Below are 12,859 nucleotides of genomic sequence, written 5' to 3'. Positions count from 1 at the left end.
TTAGATCATATGATGGTGGAGTTGTGGGGAGATGGGTAGACAGTCAGTGTCTCTTAAAATAATCAAGATGTAATATTCAGTGACTTGGCTCATCTGTATAAATAAGAAAAATAGAATGGCCTGACCACTTGTGTTGACGTATAGGGGAGAAGGAAAGGGGAGAAGAGCCATAACTGGTTTTCAGGGGGAAATTAGAGTTGATTCTAATACATCCCAGGTTGTAAGGAGAACTTTTAGAGTCTCCTCTAAAGAAGCTCCAGAAAGCTGTTCACCATGAAGGGAATCCACTCATTTTTTTAGCTAAAAGGAGAGCGAAGGGCAGTTTGTTCCCAATGAAGCTTTTCATGAGACAGTCCCAGCAGCTTTTATGGAGGCTGTGGTTTAGAAATGGAGGTGGGGAGGGGGCGGAATAGACCCACTGTAGTGAGTGCAAACTACACAGGCTTTCTCAATAGGGCCAAAACCAATGCTGGCTTTTGTAACTATCTGATTAATTAATACTCACTGATGGATTTCTTGGCTCGGCTTAAGGCTCTTTGCTCAAGAGAATTGAAAAACCCCTGGGTGAAGGGCTTTTCACAACAGAGCAGTTAGACATGTTATATCTTCTCCAAATAATCTCCAAGGAGTCCTCTGGAAAAGAACTGGATATGGCATATCCTGAAGCCAGTTCTATTCTTTATTTTTTAAAGTTTATTTCTTTATTTATTTTGAGAGAGAGAGAGAGAGAGAGAGAGAGAGAGAGAGAGAGAGAGAGAGAGAGGACCCCAAACAGTTCTGTGCTATCAGCACAGAGCCCAAGGCAGGGCTCAATTTCACAAACTGTGAGATCATGACCTGAGCCAAGATCAAGGGTCAGATGCTTAACCGACTGAGCCACCAGGTGCCTGCCAGTTCTATTCCTGCACTGACACCAGAGATTCTCTGCAGAGCTCTTACAGTGAGCACCAGTGCTGTTTCCAGCCTTGAAACGTGCTCAAATCACTTCTACTTTTCAAAATTTATACAGATGGGGAAAGTCATTGAATTCACATAGTTATTAGAAATTTTTTATTTGGGCCATATTTGTCTCCAAACCTCCTACTCCTGAAATCTCTGTTTACTCTCTTCAGTTCCTTAAAAATAAATGGCAACTTGCATAATGTTATGGTACCAGCCTTGAAACACTGGATAGAAGTTGTCACCACAAATGATAATATAATCTAGAAAGGAGCCAGGATAGCCTATTTGCCAAACTAAAATGTCTGAAATAATTCTACTCTTATTTATTTGTTCTTTGTTTATTATCTGTACTATTAGTTATTGTTAATTATTTATTCTTTGCTTGTTATCTGTGTGCAATACTCCTATACACTGCTCATGTGTTTGTAAACTAAATCGGTTTTGAAAAGTCTAGGGTATGGAATTCACCTATAGGTTATAAGTGATTTTCGGTTTCATTATTCCCTATAAAGACACTTTACTTTTTCTAGGAATCACTATATCTTAGCCATTTTCAGGATATAGATAAAATCGACCAGATTTTCCATTTTGCAGGAACTTCATTTTTATCCCCGTGGAAGACAGTGTTGGTGCCCTACCTATATCACCTGGGCAATTAGTGTTTCCTGTGCATGGGTCCAGCCTTCAACTGCTAGCACAGGTCTCTCTCTGGCCAGTAGGGCCCCATGCTCTGGCATGGTGGGAAAGTGAGGGAGTTAATACTCCCAGGGAGCAGCCTTAACCAGAGAATGAAGGGAGTTGGTCCCTGCACCTCAGTCAGGGGACTCAGAGGTGCCTACACTGGCTTCCAAGCATTCCTTCACAGAACTAAGCTCCAGTTGCTACAGCGGTGACTAGCTTGGTAATGCCCCTGAGCAGCTTCTCTCCCCACTCCCTCTCACTGCTTAAATGACTACTTGCACACAAACCTGTGTCTCAAGGTTTGCTTCTTGGGGACCCCAAACTAAAAGAATCCTCTAGAGCAGAGCATGGTTTAATGGTTCCTCACATTTATTTTTAAAATCTTGTTATATAAAACATATTTGGATAAAAACTGAGGGTACATAGATGGGTGAGGAGGAAGGAAGAAAAGAGTGGTTTGTGAGCCTGCTAGTTTTACAGGTCTTTTAAAAAGTACTTCATTCCACATTGCATAATGTATACTCTGGTTGTGTGTTTGTGTGGGTGTTTGTATCTAAAGAATGGTATATAGATATAGAAATTCTTGCCTAGTTTTTGTAAGTAGTTTTCTTTATAAAAAACTCACAGGCTTATTAACTTTCATAAACTATTCAAATAATTCAAATACAGACATTCCTCTACTGGGTATCGATTTTTACAGGGCAAATAGTAAAGAATGATAAATTCATTTCTTTTGCTCCTTGGAATCCAGCTAGAGAAAAGGTAATTCCACATAGTACAAAGTAGTTTGCGTGTGCAAAAGTGAATATCCTGGGATGCTAATCTATAGGTTTTGCCTTTTCTTTTCTCCTCAAAGAACAACTAAGGATCCCCACCCTACACCCAACTCTATTATAGCATTTATCATGATGTTGTTCAACTATTTTTATAGTTCTTGGCCTCTCCCATGGACTGAGCTCTCTTGAAGGTCAAGAGGTTTCTCTTTCTGATCTTTGTATCCCCAGCACGTGGCATAGTGTTTGACATACAGAAGGCAATAAGTAAGTAGCTGGTCATGTAACAGAAGTACAGAATTTCCTGTCTTAAGGTATTTGGGAGTGGCTGCTTGGGGCCTTGTATGGAGTCTGAAATTGGGCTCTCCTTCTCAGTATAGATATCTGCGGTGGGCACCTGCACTGTATCATGATGCTATTTGAGCCCCCAAAACTCTGCTACATGCTGGTGATCAGGAGTGGAGAGGAAAAGACCAGGTGAGTCAGAGAATTCTAGCCCCGAAGAGCTGGGATCAGGAATTTACTGGTTAGAAACAAAAGCAGCTCATAGATTATGGCATATGATGGTGACCTATAAAATTATTTTGTCCTTTTCTCTGGACACAGACATTAAAATATGGTTTTTTTTTTAGTTGCTGAGAGAAGAACAAACAACAAATAAAATAAAATTCCATCTGTAGTATACTCTCCACGAAATTCTGTAAGTTTTTCTTCCAGGTACTCCTTTAGTAACTTCAGTACTTGGTATTTCCATTTTTTAATCAATGTACCACTGTATTGAACCAATATCACTCTCTGCCATTATATTCTTTTATGTCACTTTACATTTTAAATGTATATATTATATTAAAAAGTATGAAATAACTTTAAAAAGGATGTTTTGTACTCTCATGATATTTCTACCCATAGAAAAGTAAGCAACACTGTGGCCTTAAATCCCTTAGAGGATGCTACATTTTAAGAGTTGAATTAATAAATAAAAATTAGCCTAAGAGAGCTAGAGTTTTGGAGATTCCATTTTCATTACCCTGAAGTGTTTACAGTGATTTGTGGTAACACCTGAACATGCCTATTGCATTGGTCAGGGCTCCCAGTACAGATAAGTGCAGCCTCCTTATGTGGTTTGAGCAGAAGGGGATTTGTTCCAGAACACAGATAGCTCACATCAGCAGCAGGAGGGCTGGGGAGCAGGTTAAAGGCTAAATTTCCAGGAACATCAGCCAGAACCATGCCACTGAAGTGGCTTGCTGCCACTTCCACCAGGGCCACGCCATTTCTTATGCCACCTATGCTAATGAAAGGGTGGCCCTGTGCCCACCCTGTTTCTTCACTCAGCTCACACCCAAAGCAAAGTCTCAGGTGAGTGCAGCTGATTGGTAGAACCTAGGTCACACCTTGGGTGCCCCAGCTCAAGCGAGATGGGAGATGTGGAGTTTTTTTGTTCGTCGGTTTTTGTGTGTTTTTATCTATCTGGGGAAGGCAGGACCCACAGTCCAGGGATCTAGTGCAATGTAGGGAGGCTGTCTAAAGATGCCGGGCAGCCTCAAATGACAGGTTTCTGCTGTAATAATGTCACGTGAAAATAACAGCAGGCAAATTGTGCAAAAGGTTTGCCCTCTACTGTTTAAAAAAAAAAACTGTAGCAAAAAGATGGGAAGGAAATACGCAAAAATATTTTTTTAATGTTTATTTATTTATTTTTGCTGTCAGCACAGAGCCCGGTATGGGGTTCCATCCCACCAACCGTGAGATCATGACCTGAGCCAAAATCAAGAGTCGGACTCCCAACCGACTGAGCCACCCAGGCGCCCCAAAGCGTCATAACATCTTAAATGAGGAGAGCCTCAGATGTTATTTACTCCAACTTCACAGCGCTCATCTCGATATGAAGTTTGTGAAAATATATGTATTTTTGCACATTCACATACATTTATCTTTTTGTTTAATATTTGTCTTTCCCGGTAGATACAAGGGCAGGGCCTATGAATCTCCAGTGCCTGCTACACTGTAGACACGTAGTAGGTGCTTACAACATGCATGCAATGCATGACTGTTAATGCTTAAATCACAAGGGAAGGGACATAGCTAGTTTTTTCCAGACTAACTGCAAAGCTTTCCACACCCACTAGCTGACTAGCCCTCACCAAGGTGGTTGTGGCTACATGGGACCTTATCCCACTGCTCCTCATGCCTCACTGGGACATAGGGGATTCTAGAACTCTCTTGGGCTCATCAGCTTCCTTGCCCCTTGAGGACCTTTTTTTTTTTTCACTCCTACCCCTAGCTGGACACCAGAAAATGAGAGGGTGCTGCTATTTTTTCTATGTCCTGCTTTGGAAAGAGAGCACAGTTCTTCTGTTCTCATGTTCTCCTACCCATCTTGGAGTCCTGTTCCTACTCTCCTCTCTGGACCCGGCCTAGGGCACATGAACTGTTTTCAAGGGCTCAGCTACACCTAACTTTCTTGCCTTCCCTTCATCTGGTCCAGAGGGTCTCTTTCTCACCTGGAGGTGGAGAGGACACTCACCCACTGGCCACATATTCCTTCAGATCTTTTCTCTAGCCTTGGTCTCTCCTGTGGAAAATCAAAAGCCAGGGATTTGAGTTATCCTCTGGTTTGTGAGATGTCCTCTTTTTCCTGAGGCAGCATATGCTGCTGATTCGATGGGGAACATGTGAAAGAATAAGAGGATATTTGGGGGGGGGGGGAACAACCCTTGGTTAACATCTCAAAAATAAAATCTGCCCCATTTATATGATGAGTAGGTGAATTTTAAGGGAATGAAATTAGCTATAGTTATCCCAGATTTCCAAAGTCACCCTCCAAAGTTTGTCAGTTTGTTACTGATTCTAGAAAGAAAGAAGCATGCCACTTGGGAAAAAGAACAGAAAGTTTGTAAGTTAAGTGGGTCTGCAGGGATGCTTGTGTGTGTAGGTTTTTTGTTGTGTTGTGTTGCGTTTTGCTGCTGTCATAAAGTTTCTCCCAAACAGTTGAAGTTCTGATAAAATAAATATCTGTCATGTTATTTAGGAGTGGGTGACAGGCTGAGAGTCACCAAGCAGGTGACAAGCTGTCCTTGTTTTGGTATGTTTCCATGCTGCCTTCGACTGATATTGATCTCATATTTTGTGATAGGTAATGAGAGTTTCCTCTGTTGGTTCAGTGACATGATTTTAGGTAAGGAAGGTAGAATGTCTCTGCGTCAGCTAGAGATGATTGTATTAGATACCACCTGTCTTAATAGCCCTACCTTCGTCTGCTAAGCTGTGGGCAAATGAGATTTTATGCTTTATCATCAGGCTGCCAGACAGGACTCAGGTTAACTATATGTAAAATCTCAAGCTCTGTTGCACAATAGTTGGTGTTTATGAGGAAAAAATAAGTATATTTAAGCTTTTTATAGCATCTGTTCCTTCACAGCAAGAGAATATTGCAAGTTTGTGTAAGGCTTTATGTTGTCATGCTTAACCACTGTGACTTTTACAACTGCATATTAGCTGGGCACAGTAAATTACTGGAAAGGCACTATGAAGATGTCACTGAGCTTTGCTAGCTGCGTGGTAATCTTCAGAAGTTACAGAAAAACATAACTACGGATGTCATTTCAAGCTCCTTTTACTAACAGTCTGGATGCCACTCTTAATAACATGAGGTCAGTTTTAACCAAATTCTTGATGGAACTGGTCTTCTTATAGAAAATGGTCCCATGCAAGCATTTCTCTAGAATCACTTCATTATCAAGTAGGGGCCTGAGAAGGTGTTCATTACCTAACAACACCAAAGGGAAAGCTCCATTAGGGGAAGGGAACCAAATGTTCCAACTTTCTAAATTGCAGTCCTAGTTAAAGACACCTGTAAATGGCAAAGCAGAGCCTGTGAGGCCCCCTGTTTAGGGCCCTCCTATCTAATGCAGCCAGTGCCTGCTGGGGTTGTCTTTTAGGGGTTCACAATGGGAAGACCATGAGAAACATTTAAAATGAATAAAATGTTATGAATGATTCAAGTTTTAGGAAAACTGATTTCCCAATAATGGCCATCTTGAAATAGAAGATTCTGCTGATGAATCAGATTTTGGAGAATGGAAACTTAACAACAAGCTTTTATTGGTCAAGAAAAAAAGCCAAATGTCACCCAACATGCGATACGGATCAGTAAGATAAGGACACTTTCTAAGTTTTCCTACATAGTGTCTCAGCTTTTAGGACAGATTGTCTAACCTGGAATTTTTATGAAATGTTTGCCACTGAGGAATAGGAGAGGCAAAAACTGCACAAGACAGTGCTGACTGCAGTATTAAAGCTTCTAGGCCCTGCATCTGAGCGAAGAAACAGGCTCTGTCTCTGGTATTGCCTGAGGAAATGTCTTCCACAGTGAAACAACTAGGGGGGAGTCTTATTTGAATCAATGAAAAAATGTATAGTATAATCACATTTTTAAGAATGATAGGAGCTCTCCTATCCATTGTGATTGGGGCTGGTACTTGGGTAAACAGAGGAAACAATTTTTAAATGCAATGACAATGAAAATATTTACATCAATGTAAAACATATTATTGCACATTTTCTCCAATTTTTTGATGCACAGCCAATATCTAATGTTTTCTGATTAGAGGTCCCTTCATCTTTTTTTTTTTTTTTTGCATAAACTACATCCATAGTATGTTACGTTTTCCAGGTTTACCTTCTTTAAAACGGAATGAAAATTTAGCAGCATGAATTCAGAATACTTGATTTTTACATTTTTTAAAAAAATTTTTTTTTCAACGTTTTTATTTATTTTTGGGACAGAGAGAGACAGAGCATGAACGGGGGAGGGGCAGAGAGAGAGGAAGACACAGAATCGGAAACAGGCTCCAGGCTCTGAGCCATCAGCCCAGAGCCTGACGCGGGGCTCGAACTCACGGACCACGAGATCGTGACCTGGCTGAAGTCGGATGCTTAACCGACTGCGCCACCCAGGCGCCCCTGATTTTTACATTTTTTTTTTTTTTTTTTTTTTTAAATTTTTTTTTTTTCAATGTTTATTTATTTTTGGGACAGAGAGAGACAGAGCATGAACGGGTGAGGGGCAGAGAGAAAGGGAGACACAGAATCGGAAACAGGCTCCAGGCTCTGAGCCATCAGCCCAGAGCCCGACGCGGGGCTCGAACTCACGGACCGCGAGATCGTGACCTGGCTGAAGTCGGACGCTTAACCGACTACGCCACCCAGGCGCCCCTGATTTTTACATTTTTAAAGCAACTTTTTAGCGCTATCTTGTCAATTACTTATTTAACCGCAATTCTTTTTTGTAACTTGTCACTGTGAAGTTTTTCGGTAAGCGTTTGACTTAGTTTTCCTCACAAAGATAACACTCATACTCATCCTTCATCAGTTTGTCATACTTAAGTCACAAATTTACAGTAGTAAGCACAACTGGCGTAAACAAGTTTGGGAGTAAACACAATGACTCGGTAAGCACACATCTTACCTGGAAGGGCAGGAGTTAACGGGTGTGCCAGAGAGCACCTCCTGGGCACCTACTGGGCACAGGCATTACTTGTGGCAAAAGCTGCTGTCAGCATCTGTTAGAAAGGGCTGGAGAGCTCTGCTTAATCTATGAGTTGGTTGAAGGGCCTTTAATTAAGACTGTTTCTACTATAAATACATTTTCATTAATATGCATAGGCTGTAACTCTTAAAGACTATCTTTGTAAAATGTTTTCTAGCATGGGTTTTGCAGAACTTGCCTTAATGAATAGCCAACGTTTACTTATAATCAGCAGAATCTGTCTCACATGTAATTGGTGCTCTAAAGTGCTTTTCCCTGGCCATCTGGTTTATACTCGGTACCGTAATTGGTTTGTTCATCAGACTATTTTTTTCTTAGATGGGAAGAGATAGTGTTTTGGTCCACTCCTCATTGAATTATCACAGTTTAAAATTAATAATTTGGAGATTTAATGAGCTCTTGTTCCATTTATACATGCTTGAGACCCTAAATACCTCTATCAATGTTTTTAGATTTTTTTTTCTCTTAAACACTAATAGCAATAAAGTATGCTATGCCAAGAATAGTTTGAAAAAGAAAGGATATAGATAATGGCCCTATTGATATTAAGTTGATAGATTTGGAAAATTTTAGAGCTGAGATAGAAGCGTGTGTGTGTGTGTGTGTGTGTGTGTGTGTGTGTGTAAGAGGCAGAGAAAGACAAAGTCAAAGACACAGAGAGACAGAGTGACAGATATATATAAGTGAGAGAGAGAGAGAGACAAAGAGAGACAGAGATAGATACCAAGATAGGAATAGGGAGAAATAGAAAAGCTGAGGAAAACAGATAAGGTGAGAGATAAAACATACACAGAGACAGATGGAAGCAGAGACACCATGTGAAAGACAAAGAGAAACTGAGACATATAGAGACCAAGGAAGAGCCACCTCAGCAATGTTGCTTAAGATTAGCTCAGTCTCTGCCCAGTTTGATCAAAACTGTAGTACCACAGGTGTGTCAGTGACAGGCCCCGGGACCACTAGGAGACTCAGTGTCATAACAGCCAATACCAGACCTATGATTGGGTCGTAGCCTGGGCATTAACTAGGTGGCCCTGAACCATTTGTTCATATAAATTATTATTTTTTTGATCTAAATGTACTTAAATATTGTTTGTTTTTTTGTTTTTGTTTTTGGCTGCAGAAAAGTACTGAAGGAAATCTCTGTGGGAGAACTCAATCCAAATGAGACTGTGCAGGCCAATTTGGAGGCCCAGCTCCTTTCCAAGCTGGACCACCCAGCCATTGTCAAGTTCCATGCAAGCTTTGTGGAGCAAGATAATTTCTGCATTATCACAGAGTACTGTGAGGTGAGACTCTCCTCTTTTGGAATTCTCAATAAAAATCTGTTTCATGGTAAATGGCACTCTGTAAAGGGACATCTCATAAGTTCAATTATCAAATCACTAGCCGGTGGGTGGGGGGATGGGTTCAATAGGTGATGGGGATTAAGGATGTTGTGATGAGCACCTGGTGTTGTATGGAAGCTTTGAATCACTATATTGTATACCTGAAACTAATATTACACTGTGATGTTAACTAAGTGGAATTTTAAATAAAAACTGAAAAGAAAAGAACCCCTCAAGCTGGACTATAAAGACCCGGGAGATCACGTCTTGCAACTGAGAATTATAATCTTTAGGTAATTGACCAACTCACTTCCAATGAAGGAGTATTTGCTGCAGAAGAATGCTTCTTGGGGATGTATTTTAGGGAGAATGTCACCCAAACCTTCTACAGTGGGTCCATTGGACAGACCATTTAAATGCTATAATGGAGTCCTGCATGGAGCAGAGGTCCATCTCTTGAGTTTTGGGTTCTAGGCTTATTCCTCATTTTCCTCGATGGAAATTCAGAAATGGAAATATGGCCCATTTTCCTCATGGAAATATTTCTTCATACTTATAAATTTGTGATTAATGGCTTCAGGTATTTTCAATTTTCCCTGGCACTCCATGTTCTCTGCAAGTAATAGCTGTGCATTTTACTGAGCCCCAACCAAATATGAAGCTGCTTGGAAAGGTACCAGAGGGGGAAAGTGCCAAGGTGTATCTATAATATGAATCTGTATGTTTGTTCCTGAGAGGCTAGGTAGAGGGGAGTTATAAGGGCGGGGTCAGGCAGAGAGTACGTAAAGATGACCTTGCTCAAAAAGTATCTTCCAGAACATTCTGGGAGCTAGTCTTAGGCAAATGCACTTTGGAAGAATTTGGTGCTATTTATACTTTAGAGTGAATTTAGCCAGTTCATCACCTGGGTGTTGCTGGGGCCTGAATGAAAAGATGCTGGGGAGAAAGAAGATGCTCCTTAGAATGGAAGACAGGTCTGTTTGGGTCAGAAACTTTGGACAGCCAGAGGGTGCCATGTGTTTGAGAAGCAGAAAAGAAAAGGCAAGAGGAGATGAAGCTTGGAAGGCGTAGGGATAGCAACAAAAGTCAACCTTTTCTGCTTTACACATCAGCTGGTGTATATTAACCAATATAAGTCAAAAGCCCTATTTAAATATCTGCAAGTTTGAGATATTCCAAGTGTCAGCTATTTCCCTGCAGGTCAGCCTCTTCGGCTCAGCTTTGCCAGGTGTTTCCTCATCCACTCTTCTGCTTGGAGGAAAGTAAGGGAAAAGAAGGGGCGGGGAGAGAAACAGGGAGTTTGGATGTCCGCTTCTCCTTCATCAGTGGACTATTAAGAAAAGTAAAATGATGAGTTGTGCAGAGCAGTGATAACGACCAGCTACTCGGGCATGTATGTCATGAATCCATGCAAAACTGCAGGTATTTCCATATATAGCTACAATATGATCTGTCTGCTACAGTTTAATCATTTTTCTTCCTTTAGCCCTTCAGTTAATCAACTGCTTATGACCATAGAGGTAGCTCTGCTGCTTTTAGCACACTGGATTTTCCAAAGATTCTTTCCTGATCTTAAAAATATTTTTCACTGTAGTCATTCCTGTGCAATAGAGCTTTCTGTGATAATGGAAATGTTCCATATTTGTGCTGTCCAGTGCAATAGTCAGGAGTCACACATGACTTTTCAGCCCTTGACCAAGTGTGGCTAGTGTGATTGAGGAACCAGATGTTAAATTTTATTTAATTTTAATATATTAAATAACAAAATATGGCTACTGGCTACCATATTGGACACGTCTAGGTGATAAGCTATAACTTTCTTTCCCTGCCTTATTTTTAAAAATTTTTAACTTTAATGTAACTTTAAGCTACCAGAAAAGTTATAAGAGTAACACATGAACTCCCATATACTGTTTGTCCAGATTTGCCAATTGCTTTATCATTCTATTTATTCATCTGTCTATCTATCTATCTATCTATCTATCTATCTATCTATCTATCTATCTATCCATCTATCTATCATCTATCCATCTATCTTTCCTGAACCATTTGAGAGGGAGTTGCAGACACAATGCCTCTTTGTTCTAAATACTACTATATTTTCTAAGGCCAAGGACAGTGTCTTTAATAGCCCTGATACAATGATCGAAATTAGAAAATTAACATTGATACAATGTTAGTATGTAATCCATTGGATGTCAAAATGTGATCCCAGGCCAGCAGCATCATTTTTACTTGGGCACTCCACCCCAGCCTTACTGAATCAGAAATTCTGGAGGTGCGGTCTGGCAATCTGTGTTTTGACAAGCCCACCAGGTGAGGCCCATCCGCAGTCCATCTTCAAATTTAGCCCATTTGTCCCAATTACGTCCTTGGAAAGGATATTTCTGTATGTTTTTTTCTCTCGCAGGATCCAGTCCAGGATCATCTGCGTTAATTTTTAAATGCTGGTGGTTTCCAAGGGTTGAGCTACTCTCCCGGGAGGGGCGTTGCCATGGTGACAGCCACAGGCAGGCAGGGGAACCACTGAGGGGTCTTCCTGGGCTCCAGGCTGCTGAGCTGTCAGACTGTCACTTATCTGACTTCTAAGGAATGACGTTTGCGGATCGCTGGTTCTTGTTGTTAACAGAGATATTTCTCATTATCAGACCCACATTTGCTCTTAACTCACACAACTCTGGCATTATCCTCTCTTTATTGAGGTAAAATCATGCTGGAAATAGCAGATGGCCAAACTTGTACCTGTTGGAAAAATGCTATCACCATTGAAATAGTTGGTCTTTTTTCTCTCCAAGTTTGCTCTTTTGTAATTTAATTTGGGACCTTGCAAGATCCAAATATATAAATGTATTTGTGAGACTGCTGGATCTACCACTCAACCCTTTGGGCACATAACATCAGATAAGAGCGTCAACAGCAAACAACTGAACTCTCACAACTTCTTGTCAAGATCTAACCAAATCTTTGATGGGGAATAGTTCCAAAACTGCCAAAATGGAAGAGTATTTCAAATATTGACGTCTTCTCTTCTCCCCTGCCCCCACCCCCACCACCCAGTGTTAAGTGGGACTACTTGCCATTTCCTGTGTGTCCTGCACAGTTTCACACCTCTTCATCTGTGCTTGGGCCATTCCTTCCAGAATGTCCTTTCTCATAACCCCACATCTTCGAATCCTACTCATCCTCTTAGGCCCAGCAGAAACGGTACCTCCTCTACAAAGACTTCAATAATCTCCTGGTGGAAATCCCTCCCCACCCCCACCACATAGCATTATATGTCTCCTGGCACTCAGTACATTATGCATGGTATGAACCGTCTCAGACTTTAGATGTGTGGGATTGATCTTTTTCTGATTAATTTTTGTATCATATCAGGGACCCACGTAGTGAGCCACAAAGCAATTAGCAATCAGAATTTTTTTTTTCTGACGAATTCTTTATTACTTGCTTGCAGCTGCCTCCCACCTCATTTCTGTCAAAGACTAATGGTAAAAGATAAAGTATTGGATCCTTCTACCTGTTACATATGTCAAAAGCATTTTGTCCTACCTTATTTTGCTGGCACACCTAACAATGTACTGCAC

At 40.9% G+C, this 12,859-nt stretch overlaps 1 protein-coding gene across 24 annotated transcripts in view; it reads left to right on the top strand.

Moving 5' to 3' along the window:
- The window catches only part of NEK11 (NIMA related kinase 11), a 281,142-nt gene that overhangs the window by 37,754 nt on the left and 230,529 nt on the right, over positions 1-12,859 (top strand). For 15 of the 24 annotated variants that reach the window (XM_045037604.1, XM_045037603.1, XM_045037600.1 and 12 more), the window contains exons 3-4: positions 2,772-2,873; positions 9,071-9,236. In XM_045037604.1, the coding sequence (XP_044893539.1) occupies positions 2,772-2,873; positions 9,071-9,236 (268 nt within the window). Of the gene's footprint in view, positions 1-2,771; positions 2,874-3,028; positions 3,097-9,070; positions 9,237-12,859 lie in introns of those variants that run through there. The other 9 variants (XM_023260567.2, XM_023260564.2, XM_045037605.1 and 6 more) reach the window with 4 other exon arrangements.

The sequence above is a fragment of the Felis catus genome, chromosome C2 (assembly GCF_018350175.1).
Source record: "Felis catus isolate Fca126 chromosome C2, F.catus_Fca126_mat1.0, whole genome shotgun sequence".
NCBI classification, from domain to species: domain Eukaryota; kingdom Metazoa; phylum Chordata; class Mammalia; order Carnivora; family Felidae; genus Felis; species Felis catus.
This window is presented reverse-complemented; position numbering and strand designations above follow the sequence as displayed.